Below are 19191 nucleotides of genomic sequence, written 5' to 3'. Positions count from 1 at the left end.
TTCTTGAAGATTGGAACCTACTTATAGTTTGTTTTTGAGCGTGCTGTCAAAACTAAGTCGAAATAAAATAATTATTTCTATATACAGGTAATAAACCGCTTGATTATAACATTCGAATCGATGTCACCAAGTGCACGTTGTTAACTCTGTCATCAACAAATCCCACAATGCAGTAGTGACATTCCAGTCAAATGGACGAAGAATTCGAGGAAGATAGAGCCAACGTAAGCTTTTAAAAGCTGCATTTCGAGCACAGGGTTGGGGGATTTTATTTATTTATCGATGTGAAGTAGATTTAGATTACAAAGAATGTAGCCAATATGTCCAATTCCCAGCAAAAAACACTAATCTTGACATTTCAGCCTGTGAAAAATTATACTATAGTTTTTTCTCATTTTCCGAAGTGCAAATGCATTGGAATGGCTTAGATGCACTGCACTTGTTTATGTATTCGCTCTTCATTATCATCATTCATCTCTGTCCAGAAGAGTGTCTCTTGCGTGTGCGGTGGGACTGGTTAGTACTGGAGTGTCGAACTTCGTCAATCAAGAATAGATGTAGGCCAAGGCCTAGCCTAGACCTGCATGTTTAGATGTTATGATGTCATTGAGACGCTGTTTCTGATTGGCCTTTGAATCGACAGATCAGTACTCTGGTCCCAGAGCGATGGTACGATTTGCACATAACTGACCAATCAGCAAATCAGTTCTGGATGAGTCTTAATGAGAGTCCGAATTCGGAATCCTTTTTAAAACACGATCAGATCAGATCATATCATGAGTCAATTCTATGTCACATTCCACGATCAGTCAATCTAAAAGTGTGAACTGTAGTAACTAGTAATGTATGACCAGAAATGTCTTCATTCATTGTCAAGTCAATGTCATTTGCAGTATATTTTTGTTAACAGTTTGCAAATTGATGAATTCTCAGTTTATTTTGGTGAGTTTAGTTCATTTATCATTATACTTTTTTGTCTGTTTGATCAGATTTCTCGGGGTATACATACATGTACCTGTCGAGCTGGTCATGAGACTCATCTGTCACTCATTTGACCCTCGTATACATTTCTTGCTACTCTCTAGAAAATAACTGTGCTTACGTCGTTCAAATACGGTATCAGTGGCTACACTGGCAAATTACAGCATGTTTGTCATGGTAGGTGAATCACCAAATGTTTTTGGCCTACCCCATCACGACTTGCCATACTTGGTATCCCATCAGGTCTTGGAATTTTCTATCGTCATGGTTGTTTAGGTGATTGGGTGTGTGTCATTGGAACCTGGCCATTGGCCACGAAATGTGCTACAGTCAGGGTATAGTCAGACAACAAAGTGGAACAATTCACCACAGAGAAAAGTTAAAAGTTGCCCTTACTTTTTAAGTCTTTAACATATTTTATTTGCATTTGTTTTTAATTGTAGCTGAGCTGATACACTGTCACTGTCTGCAACTGATTTGCCAATGGCATTAGAAGGGGTAGGCCCTCACCTGTTTTATTTCAATTCACAAAGTAACAGTGCCATTTCCCGAAGTCTTCTGATGCCTTTTTAAGCTGATTCTACTTGTTGGTTTGGCTTCACACTATTATCACACTTCAGCATGTCGCATCATTTACACCCTGTGTTTTTTTCTGGCATGTCTGGACTTGGCCATCCTCAAAGGGATCCTTGTGTAGCCAGAACATTTGTATAAGAAGCACAACTTCCATTTTTGTTGATGACTGGCCTCATGCACCTCATTTCCACACTTTCAACTTGTGTTTGTTTCTGTTCTCAGATATGCTTTCTAAGACTTTGTTTTGACTGCATGTTGTGGTTTGAAGAGGGTAGATTGGGAGTGAAGTCAATTCTGGAATGTAGGAATATACAATGTACTAGCTGTAAGATCTGAACTTTTGAGTTAGCCTGGCTTATTCTTACTGGAGTTACTCCTTGTAGATGCAATTAAATTTGATAAAAAATTTAAATGAAATGAGAGTCCGATGTCTTTGGACTCTATAATTTGCCCTTCAATGTAATTGATGTTGTTCTTGGAAATTGGTAGTATTTTTACTTCTTCTTGTAGTTTTAAAGTGTTTATTTACAGCCATATAGATGAGTAAGGTTAATCAAAGTACTGTATATATTATTATATAGTGATAGGAGTTTGCTTGCTGTGTAGGAATAATGATTACCTCCTTGTCCTCAGTTGCCAGCACCGGGAAGCCATAATTGTATACATACATGTAATAGTTGTTTCGAGATGGTATGAGAGTGGGTTAAACGTCAATCGAAAATCAAAGTACATGTATTGGTATTGCCACTCTGGATGGGCTCTGTTTTGATACAGATATCAGGAGAAACCTTTGTGTTTATCAAGAAGGTTCTTGAACATTCTGAAGTTACACATTATACCCGTCACCATCATTCATATCCTCCATAATTCAACACCTATGCGTCTTGGCGTCTTCAGTCAAAAATTTAAGACAGAATATTTGTATTTTGGTGTCGTCTCGTTTTAGGCTCGGCTTCACCAGAATCAACCATACGACGAATCTTTAGACGTGCCTGACGCTGAGGAGGTTGCTAGTACCTACACGCCCACGCCAAGAGCGCCTGCACCAGGTACTGTAACCTACTGCTTTATGCTTAAAAACATCTTCACATCTTCACATCTATCTTTAATTGAAATTTGAAATGCTTTCTCTGCAGTCGGCACCAGGTACTAAAGCTCTTGACAAGCAAGAGATTTTTATGACTATGACAATTATCGTTGCAGTGAGCGATACATAGATCACTCAGCTGTGGGTAAAACCAAATTGGATTTGATTGCAGGTGGCAGCAATGACCTCTTCCTTTTGCTGACACCAGCAAATACCGCACAATGGGTGATATGAATAAAGACTAGCAAATGCTTTTACTTCAATTTTGTACAGAAAGACCTAGTGTAAATGTACATGGAGTTTTAGATAAAAGCATTTGCTAGTCTTTATTCATATCACCCAATGAGACAATGTTTATTACAGGTTGCTGCCAAAAAATCCCTAGTTTGTCAAGTGGGGAGCTTTACTAACTGGCTAACTGCTTCTAATGCTTGGTCTTGAACCTAACGTCATGGTTGCTAATACTATAACATGCTATAAAATAGAACTAGTAGCTCACAAAAATTGTTGCAGTTTGTACAAATTTGGAGTACTATCTTGATTCATGAATGCTGCAGGCTGCATGCAGGAGTAGCATGACACAAGAAGATGTTCTGATCCGAGTCGTCGAGTTGTGCAGAAGTAGTGGTCGATGCCAGGGCATCACATCAAGAAAACAAGTCGCATAGAATCGGATGTTTTGTATGGTGTGGAAGACTGGGAGTATCCTCTAGAGGGTGGACGAAAGCTCAGGAAAAGCTCCTCTGGGACAAGAGGGAGGGTCTGTGATGAACAATCTGCTAGGCGTAAGACTCAAACCATAACTTTCAGACCGGAAACATCTACTACTGAGAATATTCCCACAATATGTCCGATACATTCTAGCAGCCCATCCTGCAACGTGATGTCGGATTCTGGGAATGACTCAATTGAAATGGCTGGGCCTGGTGAGCCAGCCACCTCAGACTCGGGTGACTTTGATATGTCTCCTGGTTCTGAACCTGAAAACCAGGTGGCAGTGATTTCAAACGAACAGGCAGTGATCGGTACATTTCAAGTTCATCCGCCACCTGATATGCTTGATAGTCCTGCGAGAGAAAGCATACCACCAGCAGAGCTGGGTGCTTGGGGTGCACTCCACAATCTGAGTGATGAAGCAATGTCTATTCTGGAAAGCTGTGGCGACAGTTCTCTTGAGGACGTGAAAACCTTGCTTCTGGATCATCTATCGAAATTAGACTTGCCACGGGATTTGACTGATGAGTTGTTGGCCGCCGTGAAATGTCTTCATGAGACTTGCCCACATGAGGGAGTCACACAGCGTTGCCAAGCGGGAGAGGAAAGTGCTGGGGTTCCTTTCCTTGATCAAGGTTTAGAACCTGGGGAAGGTGATTCTCGTTCAGAGGATGGATCGGAACCCGATATGATCGACACCTGGGGTAAATTACATAAATTAGACGATGAAGTGTTGATGCTTTTGAAACGGTTGGGTTTCTTTACCCTTGACAGGGTGTCAGACTTGACAGAGAATGATCTGGAGGACATGGGCGTGACAAATGACCAGGTCAAGATCGTATTGGATGCTATTCAGTGCCTTCATATAAATGGTCCCTGCCCTCATGTCGAGTCACAGACCTCTGGGGTGGAGATTGCCACTGAATGGGATGCTAGGTTTGGAATAAATGTGGCTGTAGGTTTGAATGCAGCGGATGGGGATGTCTCAGCAGAGCAGGACTTTGAAGGTGACATTGAGAGACCATTGGAAGGTCAAATTGATGCCTGGGCAACTCATCACAATCTGGACAAGAATTTGTTGATGGTGCTCCAAAGGTTAGGTTATGCTGACTTGGAAAGTGTTGTTAAGATTACCCAGGGGGACCTGGATAGGTTAGGCATACCTGAGGAGAAATGTGAGAGCCTATTGGAAGCGGTTGGCTGTCATCTACAGGAGGGACCGTGCCCTCATGTCACTGCCTCGGTGCTTACGCAAGCCACTGACTTGGATGAAGAGGCAAGAAAAGGAAGGCCAAAGTCTCGATATGGAAAAGGACAGACGCAGACAAATCAGGCGTTCGTGGACGAGAAACAACCAGGTGCTCCTGATGAGGATAATATCATAACGTTTACAGAAGAAGGAGACGCGACTATTTTGAGGCGATCGCAGCGATGGCCTGGATTGACTTCTGAGCAGAGGAAGGAGTTGGAAGAAAGTTCAAAGACCACGGTCGAGGAATACGCGCAGGCGCAGATACTGGAGGTGCTTCATGGTTTAGCTAATAAACCTGGACAGCTCCACATGGCACCTGAACCCACCTCAGAGGAAGGTCAAGAACCGGTACAAGAGGCAGTAGAACAGGACCCACTGGTGCAGAGGGTATCACAAATGTTAGACCAATCAGAATTGTCTTTAAAAGCAGACTCGCCAAATCCATCTGCTTCTGATGAAAATCTGCCACGTCCTCAATCAGCCCTGAACATGAATCCTCTACTTCTGCACAATTTCTCGGCCATCAAGGAGACTAGTACCCCGGAACCAGAGAATCCACCAGTACTGCCATCTACCTCTTCACCTCTGCAGACCTCGAAAGTGGAGGAAGGTGAGCACCACCTATCAGATTATCGCTTGAACTAACAATCACGTTTGATGGTTGTAGTAGAGGTGGTGTTGGTGATGCGTGATTATAACATTGATGATAAGCTCAGACAGTGAAGGAACCAAGACAGTAGACTACTTCATAAAACTATTGGGTGTTGAAAATTGTAATTTTCTGCACTTTCCCAATCTAATTATTTCTATGTTTTTGTACTGTTTCACTCTATAGATCCCTATTCACCAGTTTGTTGTGGCTATCTACATGCACTTTATTCTTTAGGTTAAAGTACCAGTTTTGTCGCTTCTGGAAAACTGAGATGTGTCTTGTTGTTTATAGTTTGCTGAACGTATAATGAACCAGCATAATCAACCTGTGACTTCTTACATCTTCACTTGTTTTGAGATCATGAGCTTGCCAATTGCTTTAAGACTTGTTTTACATGATATGTCATCTTGATTTCAGGCCGGGGCAGAAGTCGAGGGGAAACCCCGCCCGATTCCAGGATGACGGATGTCGACAACTCTGAGGAGGATTTCGATACCGGTCAACAGGATATGAATATGATGGGCGCCATGGTGAGTTACCGGTACACAAATCAATCCTGTCGTGGCACTGGCAGTGGTTTACCATGGTTGCCTCCTGTATGGTTACACTTGCAGGTGGATATCAACCATGACTCTGCACTCCTGGCCTGGACAGTGCTATAAATGGCCAAATTTTCGTCCCACTTTAGTTTTTGTGATTCGCGTGCTCTGGAATGAACTGGAGCTGTAGGGAAGGAGGCAGCAGCCAAAGAAACGTCAGCAGTTCATGTTCCCTGCCTTGTCTATGCAATAATATCGATAATGATTCTCTTGTGTGTATAGGCCCCTCCTGGTCAAGGCCTGCCGCGGCCTGTGGGACAGATTGGAGGTCTTGAGCGAGGAGGCACTGGAGCCGGAGTGATGCCCCTCGAGTCTAAGCCGCAGAAACCACAGCAGTTCATGGATGATGATGACGATGATGATGAGGATGGGAGCGATACGGATGATGATGATGATGATGACGATGAAGACGATGATGATGATGATCCTGGGGTAGCGTTAGAAGGGTATGGGCCAAGTTTTCTCTCTCATTGTTCTTTCGATGCTCAGTACTCAGTATTTGTTTGCCGTTGATAAACAGACAATACACTGTATTCCTCCGGTGTTCAAATCTGGAGTCCTAACATCCACTGCTCCCTTGTGATTTTAGAACTTGCCAGTATCTTCAGAGAACCTGGTCGCGTTGCATCATGATATTCTTATCTAGAAATTTTAATATTTCTGATGTATTTTTTTTCAGAGCATATGACCCAGCTGACTACGATCACCTGCCAGTTGTACCCGAGATTAAAGAGTTGTTCCAGTATATTACAAGGTAGGTACATGTCCGCTTAACCACGCTAGTTGCTGCATACGTGTATAGCCTTAGCATTGCTGGACCCAGTTGCTCAATCGGCATTGGAGAGTCTGACAAATGCCAGCCTTAGCTCAGCTAACTATTGCTTCCTTCAGTAGATTTCATTTACAATAGGGCAGGAATCAGTGCTGACATCACTGCTTCATTGCTTCTCTTCCAGATACACACCCCAGGCCATAGAACTCGAACACAAGTTGAAGCCGTTCATACCAGATTTCATCCCGGCAGTGGGCGACATCGACGCCTTCATCAAAATTACCCGTCCCGATAACAAACCAGATGATATCGGTTTGAAAGTCCTTGATGAGCCGTGTGCAAAGCAATCTGATCCTACCGTCCTTGACCTTCATTTGCGGTCAATATCAAAACAGACGAATCTCAAAGCTGTGGTGAGTTGTTCTTCTTTGTCTTGTTGTCGCTTGTTGTTGGATTTGATCCCCCGGCACTGCCTTTCTAGTCCGCTGAGGCTGAGGAAATCTCACATTTAAGTCAGCTGTTTGCTTCATTTTCAGTCCATCAAAAGTGTTGAGAATGCCGAGAAAAATCCTAAAGCCATCGACAGCTGGATTGAGAGTATAACAGAGTTACATCGCTCCAAACCACCTCCCAATGTACATTACACAAAGTGAGTAACGTTCAAAAAGCATGAAGAGCAAGAGTAATATCTAGTTGGTATCCTTAATGATAGGTGGAGAGTTCCTGCAAAGATGGCAGCACTGATGCGGTAATGGAGCACTCCTTTGGGCCATTGAATCAACCACGGTTGGCAGAATACCTCTTCCCCATTGCCTTCCCTAATGATCTCGTTTGATTTCAGAAATATGCCCGATATAGAAACGCTTATGCAGGAATGGCCTCCAGAGTTTGAGGACCTCCTCAAGGAGGTTGGACTGCCAACAGCAGAGGTAGACTGTGACTTGGGCACCTATGTAGATATGATCTGTGGTAGGTGTTTCCTAAAGTTAAATCAGCCGCACCTGGCATTGGTTGCTGTGGTTAGTGTTATTGGAACAGATCCTCGTATGAAATGGTCATTCGTAATCATCAACCAAATGGATTCTCTTGCATTAGATACGGTGTGGCTAGAGAAAATAGCTTTTTGAAATATTTTCCAGTTCTCTCTTTGGACAATAGATGTCACCACTTGCGTTTAAAATCCCTGTTACGGTTACACTTTAGTACATGTCCCCTAAACAGGCTTTATTTCGTCCTCACAGTGTGTTTTATTGAATGTTCCAATATCTTCTCTTCCAGCCATCTTAGATATTCCTGTTAACAAGAGTAAGATCCAATCGCTGCATGTCTTATTTACCTTGTACTCAGAGTTTAAGAATTCACAGGTCAGTGCATTGTTTGCTTTCTAGGTACTTGGCGCTATAGAGAGGTTATGGGAGTTAATGGCTTTATGTTTCTAATGGCGCTAGATTGATCCCGGGAGAATTCCTTGAAGTTAATATTTGATGACAAATATCCGTCTTGAAGTCGGAGTTCATTGCTGTTTATCTACATGTCGTTCTTTTCCGTTGCAGCATTTCAAATCACTCGCCGAGAGCAATCAACTAGACAACGTGATGGGGCAGAATGATTTTATGGGGGGAGGAGGTGAAGGAGAGGATCGCTTGATACTCTAACTGACACTTTTCCGTGAAACTTGACATCTTCAATCTTTACCTGGATAACAATTGAAAGAATCATTGTTAGACACGTTTTGCTCGTCCTGAGCTGGTAGCACACATACTCAGATGTTGTTGTGGTCATTTCAACACCTTCCCGCGATACTTTGTGACGGCATGGCCTTAAATACCATGCTAGCCAGTTGGCGTTGACTAGCTCATTGAGATGATCTCACTGACATTACATGCATTATGAGTCTTCGTGCTGCCGGCACTACCATGTTTACTTGGCCATAGAAATTCATCTGAGTTTGTCAAATAAATACACTACAACAACGATCAGTTGAGATTTTAAATAAGGTTTAGTGACTTCCTGTCAGAATATAAGACACACATTTTGAATTTATAAATTTCTAGACCTCATTGTATAGTTTTCTGTTTGAGAAAAATAAAATTAATTATTTTGCTGAAGAAGCCTTTCTTTCTTTTGTGCGGACCAATCGAAAGTATGGATTTCATTCAGGAGACGATCTTCTACAATGGATGACATCATCATTCATCGTCAGCTGTCTCAAAATGTCCATGACCTTATTGCACCAGTACACCACCAGCTGACCACGCGGGTGCGTTTGATAAACTAGTTCATGGTTTCCTTTAACAAAGTCTGACCTGCCGAGATAACCTGTCTTCTTGACCCGTTATTAAAAAACTGACAAGGCCAAGATAAAATCAATAGTTTTTTACAGTTGAATTCTAATCAATTTTGCTTTTTTGGTAACGTAATGCATAAGTCTTCTTTTGGCATGTGGCCTCCATGAGCCGGTAAGTGAGCAAAAATGAGCATAAAATTGTTTTGGCAACTTTACTGCAAGGGGGTATTCGTTTCTTCCCTCCGCCCCTGCCCCAAAGTATCGTCCATTGGCTTGGTATCGTTCTAGTGGGGCAACAACGAGTGGTGTGGCCAGCCGGCCGAGACTATAGGCAACTCATCAACGGTCCTCTTCTTGGGATTAGTCAATAAAATACGCCATAAAGGCCATCGTGACGAGTCTTTGTTCATTTGACCCGAAGGAGGGCAGTGGGACATCACAACACTTCAAATTGCATATGATATGTCCGTGTTCTGGACGAGGTATAAAGTCTACTTTCGAGTGGGTCAACTTTAGTAATGCGACATTTTGAATTGGAAATGAAATACCTCATCCGCCAGAAATAGAACATTCCACACAGGTCACTAAGAATATTGCACGATTCAGAACCACCTCCCAATATTTACTCTTATTCTTTAAACAGCTGACAATTTGTCCCTTCAGAGTAAAACGAAACCAAATGAGACCATTGTTCTTCGAGGTGAATCATTCAAGTCAACAGATGGCCAAGGATTAAAATCACCTTGTAATAGGCTTAGGAAGAATTCATGATCATTGGATAATCTGTCAAACTATGTCCACAGGGATTAGTCCGCAAAACCCTTAATTGCATACATGTACATGTAGGCACTAACACTAAGCTTACAAATGTAAATGCCTAGAAGCAAATACTTCGAGAGTTGGCCAAATCAATCAAGTCAACATGGTCGCTCGAGGAGGCAACCAAAGAAGAGTCTCGAGGAGATACAAACATGAACGTTGACACTATGTCAAGCTTTTGGAGTAGATCTACTTAAGGCCACCGTAGTATGAACTACATCTTGGTAGTGTCACTTTTGGCATGTTTGGTGAACTCACGAGGAGGTCTCCTTGAGAATGAAGTAGGTATTATTACGAGGAGTCGCATACCTACTTCACCTTGAGTAGATCTGTCCAATTTCTCTTGTTATCACCACTTGTGTTTCCAGAAAATTTAGTAGAGAACCTGTCCTCAATGGATATTATTTCGAGGAGATCAGAGAGACCTCCTTAACTCTGTGGTAGAATTGTGTATCTCCGACAATAAAGGCCCCAGAATGTCAATGTTTTTACCCGAGAAAGGAATCTAAACATGACATTTGCCATCTCTCTGTGTTAGTCTTGTCGAAATATTGATATTTAATGGATCAGTGCTTTACCTGAAAATCAATCTCAAGAAGCTATCCCCCACCCTACATTCCCAACATTGTAAGGACTGTAAAACACATTGATGATGGATGATCGCTGGAGGAGAACGGCCGGCAAGGCTTTCACTGAGAAATTTGAACGGACCTCGTCGATACAGCTGCATGCAGAGATGACAGCAGGTGTGCAGAAGGAAAAAACTAAACTCATTGTATAGTTCGGTTGAATATTTTCATTATACATGGACATGTATACAAAATACAATGCGCTTCATACGTGCTTTGCACTGAGCTACATCCTACAGTGTTATTTCATGATATCTAAATCAAATTATAGTATTTGAATCTTTCATGATACATTCACAAAATTATCATTTTTGGTTGGAAGAACTGAAATATAATTTGGTTACACGCCAAAATAGAAATCAAGGAGATTTCATAAGAAAATATCGTGGAGAGCAAAGAGCTGCAGAAATTTGATGGTTTACATAGTAGGTCATACACGTAGTAGGTAATACTGGATTGTCTAGAGATTCAAGAAATGTGTGACTGTCTCAATGACCTCATGACCTGGTCAACGTTATCAATACGACCCTTTGGACACCATATTATGGCCAAAGGCCTACACTATGAACAAATATGAACTCTCCTCTGACCAGGAGTGTTAAGGCAACTTTGATTCTTCATAGGAAAATCTAACTAGCTGGTACCTGGACTAGTCTCTATCGATGGCTTGAACAAGCACAGTGTAAAAGAGCCAAGCAGGTCAAACGGTAAACAATATCCAGGTAAACATTATGTAGACAGACATACACAGAAATATATAACAGTACAGTCAGAACCTCTCTATCAAAAACACCCTCAGGAATGACTAGTGCTGTCCTTGATAGAGAGTTGTCCTGATTAGAAGGTCAAATTGAATGTAAAACAAATGATTATGGACCAAACATAGCGTACTCAATAGAGAGGTTTCCACTAAGACTAAGAGAGGTTACACTGTATATCACAGCTGCATTTTGTGGACGTGAGTTATAGGGAAAAACATTGTGAGAACAATACCAAGTGTGTTCAGGTCTGCAGACCTATTGCCATTTGTAGGCCAGGAAAATGAAGCAAGTTGCGTAGCTTTGCAGCATTGTCCACAGGGATTGCTACATTTTGAAAACCAAACAGCAACTGTAGCGCTCCTGTGGTTGAGGTTGGATGGACTCGGACGTTACTAAGACCCCACGTAATCTTAATAAGAAAAAAACAAAAACAATCATGCACAGTCGAACAGTTGGCATATCACACACGTACATGTATATATCGACACTTGTTTTAAATTCATAAGGTATAAAAATTCATAAACCTCATAGCTGCACACGATTTTGTACATAGACATTTGAAGTGCATAATATGAAAATTAGTCAACACTGGCACAATCGAAGTGTTTTGTCAGTCGCTAAATAAATGCTTCTAAAATGTACAATGAACAAACAATACAATTTAAATCATTTTAAATTTAACAATTAAAGCCTTTTTATGTCACTGTTTTGACAACCCTGAATAGTAACGTCAATTAGATTTTCTTTTTCACGGCAATATGTATAGGAAGTGACTATTTGGCAAGCCCGGCTTACCAAACAGCGACTTTTTCTTGTCCTGAATGGAGAGCCGAACTCATTAATATTTATAAATGCCCAAGGGCTCATTAATATTCATAAGTTAGTAATGCGCTGGAGAGGAAAAACCGCAGTAACAGACCATTTTCAGATCAATACGCCATTATGCATATTCATGAGTAGGCGTGGTTTATTCATCGGCTTGCCAAACAGGAAAGAAAATTTGCTCTGTTTGGCAAGCCCGGCTGGCCGACTGACAGGGTGGCTTTTTAGTACTGTTAGGCAAGCGGCTCTCCAAACAGGACAAAAAAAGATGCCTGTTCGGCGAGCGGCTTGCCAAATAGACCCGGCCATATGTATATCTTAAACACGAAAATAAGTGACGCACACATTTTTTCTCCAGAATATTACAGCTGTTTAAGAAATAGACTGAAGACAGTGTCCAGATTACACGCTTGAATATGATCACAGATATGCCACTTGGATTACAATTGAAACAGAAAAAGGACTGCATTATATCAGCAAAAGTCTTAGGGTTAAATAGTTAAGACAAGTTTATTACCCTGGTCAAATATACAATAGAGTGTTTTTATGGTCAGTCCTTAATCGCCGAGTTCATTACACATCAGCGTCATCTAAGTCAATGTCTTTCGCCTTATTCTGACATCTGCGTTGCAGAATGCGCACCGGTAATATGACGATAGCGGCAAGAGTATAGAACGCACCGGTAGACATGAACGGACCAATGTACGTTCCGGTCATCTCAAGAATCGCACCTGAAATGCATATAAACATGATGAAATGTGAGACAATACGGGCTCATTTGTATAACAATACATTCTTACAATGCTTGGGGCTATAGAATTCCTTTATTGATCCCAGGCTTAGTTAGTGAAAACTACAAGGCTGCACTATGAACATGCACATGAATACGCCAATTTTGTTTACGTTCTAGCCAAACCCGACCAACCACGGTGAGCTAATTCCCCTTGTCCACCCCATTCGAACCAAGGGATCATGTCTGAATTAACCACAGGTGCGTGAAATTAATAGCCCCCCCCCCCCACAGCCTACCCTCACTGACAACAGGGGGGGGGGGGCTTATTGAGGTCGTCATTTCACGCGCCTGTGATCTTACCTGCTATAGGCGGCACGACTATATAGCTTATCCCCTGGAAGCTGATCACCAACCCGAAGCTGCCGGTTAATTTGTCAATGCCCATTAGATCCACGACAATGATCGACCGCAGGGAAACATATGTGGCTGAATGAGACAATAAATGAATTAGAATATTGAATGCTATGACGATGGGTTGGGAGCCATAGCAACATTCAAGGTTATCGCACTAGTAGAAATATGCATTTCATTGGCTGCCGACATGCTATCGTTATTTTCAAAATGGAGCTAACCATGAGTCAGTGATGCAACATCCCAAATCACAGGCACATGAAGATTCAAACTCCAGGCGAACTGACCACTCAGTTTTGTAATACCAGTACCAGTATGACAAGTACATGTAATACGCTGCTGGTTTTACCAGTCCTGCGGGAGATGCATGTAACCAAACGCAATGCGTTTCGGATGTATACCGCCATATCATTGCTATAGCAGTCTAATTGTGGGGTGTAAGGTGTGTACATGTTGCGTTAGCAACATAACAGGTCAAACGAATCTAGCTGTGTCTGTCAGTTTTGTAAAGGTCCAGAAAAGGTCATACTAGTATGCTCTTAGTGACAGAGAAGTTGGAGTACTGTACTGATGACGTGTTCTTACCCATACAAATTCCAAACACTCCAGAGCAGAATGCCAGAGCTACGAACGATTCACAGAAAGGTATCACAAATGCTATAACCCCCGTAACTAGGATGGCACTGGCGTAGACAAGCGTGGAGTCAACCCTCGGATGATCTGTCACCCAGCCGATGACAATCCTGCCTATCGTATTCAGAATTCCGATTATTGAAAGGAGAAATGATGCGCTGTGTTTGTCAATGTCTCGATACAGGGCATAGTCGACGAGGTATGTGTAGATAGTGGACTGTCCTGGAACAAAGGGAAAGAAACACAAATGACTTCGAGACGAAGAGGTTTGTGATGTGAGTAATGATATTGCGAGATCAGTTCGTACAAAGGAATGTCCAGTAAATGTCAGTGCTGTGCATGGCAAATGGACGAAGCCAGCTGATTAGCTTTGATGTACCATAAGAAACATGTAGGTTGAATCTCTTTCGGCAACTTCATGGAACTTAATTTTGGCTAACTGGCTTCTGCCTATACCTACATGTCATCTAAAAATGACCTACCTGTCCAGAAAACACAGGATAGTACAATCAGAATCAACACCGGATCACGCAGAAGAGGAATCCCAAGAGCCTCTACGCAGGAAAAGAACCATGAGTGAGACTTCGAACCCGCCAAGACCGGCTTTGTTGATAACTGACCGAGTCTTGAGTTATAGCGTTGTCTATCCGAGCCGACGTCTTTGGCAGGCACCCATGGAATTGTCATAACACTCCCACTCATGAATATTTCCCGCCTGCTCATCGTAGAGACATTCTCCTTCCCCCAGTAAGTGTCTACCAGAGACTGAGTTGTGATAAGATTCCGTGAAGTCCTAGACTGAACACTCAAACTTTTGTTTGAGCTCGCCCCCATCCTATGGAGGTGGGGATGGCTTAACTGGTGTACAGTTTTCAAAGCCACCAGACGATTATTTTGAACCTTTTGGAATCTGTCGAGATCAGTGAGCGACGAGATGCGTCGATCTTTCGAAAGCCGTGGCGGAACTTCTAATAGGGTAGGCTTGGTTTTTCCCACGTGATTATTGCTAGCATATCCTGAGTCGGTCTTTGGCACATCTTCAGCTAACTTATCATTCTCTACGCCATCCACTAGCCCTACTAATTGATCCTTCTCAACTCGTCCCAATTCGTCACAGTTTTCTGTTGAATCAGTTGCAGCTATCACAACATTATCACCAAGGTGTTCAATACTTCCATTCCTTGAATCATTTTTCATCACTTTGTAAGTGACTGGTCGGAAAAAGGCACTAAATACACAACCATTCAATGCTATTCCTGCGAGAATCAAAATTGTTCCGTTCCATCCATACTTGTCCAACAGGAACCTTAGTAATGGCGACATGATGAAAGTCCCGATTCCTGACCCGCACATGGCAATTCCGTTAGCGAGGGCACGGCGCTTTTTGAAGTAAGACCCTACCATCACAACAGACACGAGATATACAAAACTTAGACCAGTCCCTGGAATAGGAAAGAATCATGCCTTACAACTTAATTCCAGCCAGGTTCTTTTCCGCTACGGTTGCTGCTGAAGCGCCGAATTACGTGGTTATTTCAAATACCCAGTAAGGTGCAATTTAAGTCGCTGCTACGACCCATTGCCTAGAAATAACGCTGGTGGTTTGAATCAAGCCGCTAGAACATTGGTCAAATTACGCTATCTTGTCATGTTGTCATCGCTCTGGCGCAGGTCGCAGCGACTCAAATGGCTCATTCTTTCGAGGTGTTTTACATCTGTTTACTTTTGCATCCCACTCTAGCACAGCGTGTGGTGCGGTGGAAGAGCCGTGTGTAGCAGCAGGAACAATGATTGACAATTTTTTCATAAAAACTGGAGAATCTGCTCCTTGCGCTACCACACAGGACTATAGCCTTAGTTGTACTTACCCGCCATGGCGCCATAGGTTATGGAAAGGACAGCAATGTTCGGCGAGAATGTACTGATGACGAGTGAAACACAGCAGATGACGGATCCTAACATGCCCGTTATCCGACAACCTATCTTATTGGCTAACGCACCTGCAAGAGGCCCTGAAAACAGGACGAGAATCTGTTGATTAAGGCAAGAAGGAATTCATACTAGTATTCATCAGCTCAAAGTAAAAGGGATGAGCAGTGCATGTGAAACGTTCGGTTCCAGCAGATTCAAACAGGGCAACAAGTGTATCTTGATACAACAGGAGTCTTTCAAATTTGAAAGACTTTGAGTCAGTGACATTATTCCTTTTGAACAACCAGGTCCTGATCTTTAAGCAGGAGGTATGGCCTACATTTATTGTAAACTCACCCATTAACATGCTGCATCCCATAAAAACCGCCCCAACCCAAGATGTGACACTCTTCCCTTCTTCGAAGTGCTCCAACAATGATATATACAATACTCCAAAACTGAAGAGTAGTCCATCACAAATAAGCTGTAGGAAAAATGCACAGGCACACACGACCCAGCCGAACCCTCCGTCAGGTGGCTCTACTTCTTCTGTGATTACACTATGATCGTCAAAAAATGTTGAGTCGGTGTCTGATTTGAGAAGTTCGTCTTCCTCGTATTGGTTCGAGGTTTTTTCTCCATGGTGACCGACACCGTCAACATGGTGACAATCTTCTCCATGGCAACCTGATGTGTCCCCATGGCTACTGCCATCATGTCCGTGGTGACCATCTCCGATGCTTGATTCGCCATTGAGACCTTTGGTGTCATCTTTCTGACATAGTTCTTCCTCACTCGCGAATGAGGTGGTTTCTAGCTCCATTACTTGTTGCCAACCCCAAGGTTATTCCCACCTCGTTGCCGTTGCATTATCAACCAAACCTGAAAAAAATTAAATTTGCAGGGGTCCTCAAAACTACATAGAGCAACAGTTTTCACTCCTCTTAACATTTGCAATCACAAAAACATCCTGGCCAAAATAAAATTTCCTGATTTTCATTTAGCTTTTTGTTTTTACCGTAACGTAGTTGGAGAATCCGTATCAGCAGCGCAGGCAAAAATATAGGCCTACCTACCTCTCCATATCAGCTGTTCGGAATCCCAATGTACTGTTAACTATGCAAACTGAGAAATAACGGCTGGCCCGACTAAAAGCTGGCATACAATGTACGGTCCCTCGAGATCTCATATAGCTTCATGCTCATACCCGCATAGTCCACGCGTTCGATTTTTCGTTTTTATCCAGTCATGAGTACTCTATACAGATCTCAGTGATTATTTGATCGCAGAACGCATATCATGGGCACTTCAGGCGAGAGACGGAATATTATGTATGTGTCTCTCTGTAAAGGCATACCCTTGGGCATAGGTGAGCCCGTAAAGTGAGCTGAACTGCTCTCGTAGCCTTGGAAATGTTTATTTTTAGAACAGCGGTAGTCATCACTGACGTGCGTTGTCTGGAAGCTGAGCAATGTCAATACATTGAGGGGCAAGATGTTTGTGAGCAGGGCGATCGACCTTTGCGAGCAGGGCCGGAGAAGCGCCTGAACCTTTGTGAGCATGGCCGTAGACATTTTAGGAGAAGCCAACATCACCACTGATTTTCCAGATCCGAGAAACTACGTGCTGTAGGAGCCTATACATACGAACGATAAGAGCTTAGGTTTTGATGTTTGCTCACATATCGTCGTTGTTCATGTGACAGTCCCAAGTCTCTTCCTTGACCAACGAGGCTGGTACCTTTGCATGATATCTTTGGCGAATAGCACGAATAGGCCTTCATAAAGATACGACTGGACTTACCTGCTTGCCTACCAGAAACTGACTTCTTGAGAAGAGAGAGTAGAGTCGGCGTAGAGAGAACTATAATTAGTCATATCCAAGTTTGTCCACACTTCGTCAAGAACCTTCCTGGTACCTCACTTTAAGCATTGCACTTCAAGCAGCGTATGCATTGAGCAGTATGCTTACTCTCACCAGCTATAGCGTATGGCCGATATACACAGCTGCTCATCCCATCTCAATATAGGCCCAGAGAGTGATAGGGTCAATGTTCGACCACGGCCCTGGCATTGGCGGCGGGCATTTATATGATGCACTGCTGATACATTGAACATCCGCCTATTTAACTCATTTGTTATCCGACAGGGCAAACTAGGCCAAACATGAACAATTCATTGGAAAAACGATTGTATATAGTTGACAGTTGGTACCTTATATCCAACATTGGTTCCTTTGAAATTTATGTTAATGTACGTTGGTAGGCCTATATACCATATACTTTAGTATCATATGGGAGAGGTAGGCCATTTGTAGGCCTATTAGCTGAGGGTGCAGCCTAAAAATTGACTGGACGGAATTCTAACACGAAAAATGTATTACATGTATTTGGTACATTTTCGCAGCCCACAAAAATGAACCTTGTGGAATAGGCCAGGTTTGGGGTGGGGGGGGAGGGGGACCTTTTATCGTACAGAATTTATAAAACATTGCGTCCATAGAGCCTACTTTTTAGAATGTTAGATCGACATAATCCTTGAATGCCACAAAATACATAAAAATTCGGTGGTTCCCATTTCTGTTTTTTGTTGTCAGACTCAGATCATAGCCCGATGATCCTTTGACCGACTGGCAATAACAGTGTGACCCAATTAGTGAGGTATCTTTTGATGATTTGACGGGGCTCTTGAAGGGCAGTTCGAAAATCTCAAGATGCGGTCACTATATTCTTTATGTAGGCTTAAAAGTTGATGAAATATTTTCAGTGCAACTAAATATAAGAAAGTTTCCAAAGATTCCCTTACGGGTATATAAACAGTAGCAGATTTCGGCCAAGTGCGTTCGGCAGTGTTATACCTTTGGGAACAGGGCCGTAGAAGCGAACTTCACCCCTGATTTCCGATCAGGGGTTCCCCAGGAAAGCAGATCCGAAGAGGATTGTCAACTTCTACCTCCCGGGTATTTATCCTTTTTGCCCCCCCCCCCACCACCACCACCGAATGGCCCCCTTTAGAGTTCTCAGTGCATGACCTTTATCATTATTTCGGTGAGCAATGTACAGCCAGCTGAACATGATCACTGGAGGTCAAGCCGGGGTCAAGCTGTTCAACAGAGTTTTTTATTTTATTTTGGCGGGCTTCTTTACCATGTTGTGTGGCACTTGAAAATGTTTATGGCTTGTGTTACAAAACATCGAAAATAACCATTAACCATATCAACATCCTGAACAGAGATCTAGTGCTTGGAATAAGTCTCTCTAAATTCAAATGCACTCACGCATCATTTAATTACTATGGTGCCAGTAACATTTCAGGTATGCCGTGGAAGAAGCACTTTTGCGAGGAAGCTATCGAAGGACGCCAAATTCAGGGTAAAATCTCCATCATACCACTGGCTGGGAGTGCATGTGATGCAACATAATCGCACTTGGTTAAAAACTCTGGTGGGACTGCAAATATGTCAACACTAAATCGGTCAAGACCCTAGCTAGGCCTAATCGGCTTTGGGGTGGTGGGAAGAAATCGTCAAAGCCTTTCGCTAGGTGCATTTATT

General features: G+C 42.7%; 2 protein-coding genes across 6 annotated transcripts; one reads left to right on the top strand and one right to left on the bottom strand.

Annotated features, from left to right (window-relative positions):
- The first annotated feature begins 182 nt into the window (after nt 1-182).
- Nucleotides 183-8738, top strand: LOC135502392 (intraflagellar transport protein 46 homolog). Of its 4 annotated transcripts, none has more exons than XM_064795186.1 (10): nt 183-224; nt 2504-2606; nt 5680-5792; nt 6084-6307; nt 6541-6615; nt 6818-7046; nt 7170-7282; nt 7475-7602; nt 7912-7997; nt 8187-8738. In XM_064795186.1, the coding sequence occupies exons 1-10, from the start codon at nt 192-194 to the stop codon at nt 8286-8288; spliced, it is 1206 nt and encodes a 401-aa protein (XP_064651256.1). In that variant the 5' UTR covers nt 183-191; the 3' UTR covers nt 8289-8738. The 4 variants fall into 4 exon arrangements, with proteins under 4 accessions (XP_064651256.1, XP_064651257.1, XP_064651255.1 ...); XM_064795187.1 differs by having other exon boundaries at nt 214-257; XM_064795185.1 differs by lacking the exon at nt 183-224 and adding an exon at nt 907-942.
- Nucleotides 8739-10525: 1787 nt separating this feature from the next.
- Nucleotides 10526-17850, bottom strand: LOC135502383 (monocarboxylate transporter 12-like). Of its 2 annotated transcripts, none has more exons than XM_064795175.1 (7): nt 17443-17850; nt 15997-16521; nt 15597-15740; nt 14211-15170; nt 13681-13950; nt 13045-13170; nt 10526-12682 (listed from the first exon to the last, which is right to left on the bottom strand). In XM_064795175.1, the coding sequence occupies exons 2-7, from the start codon at nt 16460-16462 to the stop codon at nt 12525-12527; spliced, it is 2124 nt and encodes a 707-aa protein (XP_064651245.1). In that variant the 5' UTR covers nt 16463-16521; nt 17443-17850; the 3' UTR covers nt 10526-12524. The 2 variants fall into 2 exon arrangements, with proteins under 2 accessions (XP_064651245.1, XP_064651246.1); XM_064795176.1 differs by lacking the exon at nt 17443-17850 and adding an exon at nt 16716-16972.
- Nucleotides 17851-19191: the final 1341 nt, after the last annotated feature.

Source organism: Lineus longissimus, chromosome 18, assembly GCF_910592395.1.
Source record: "Lineus longissimus chromosome 18, tnLinLong1.2, whole genome shotgun sequence".
Classification (NCBI taxonomy): domain Eukaryota; kingdom Metazoa; phylum Nemertea; class Pilidiophora; order Heteronemertea; family Lineidae; genus Lineus; species Lineus longissimus.
Note: the sequence above shows the minus strand (reverse complement) of the source record. Positions and strands in the feature narration are given on the sequence as shown.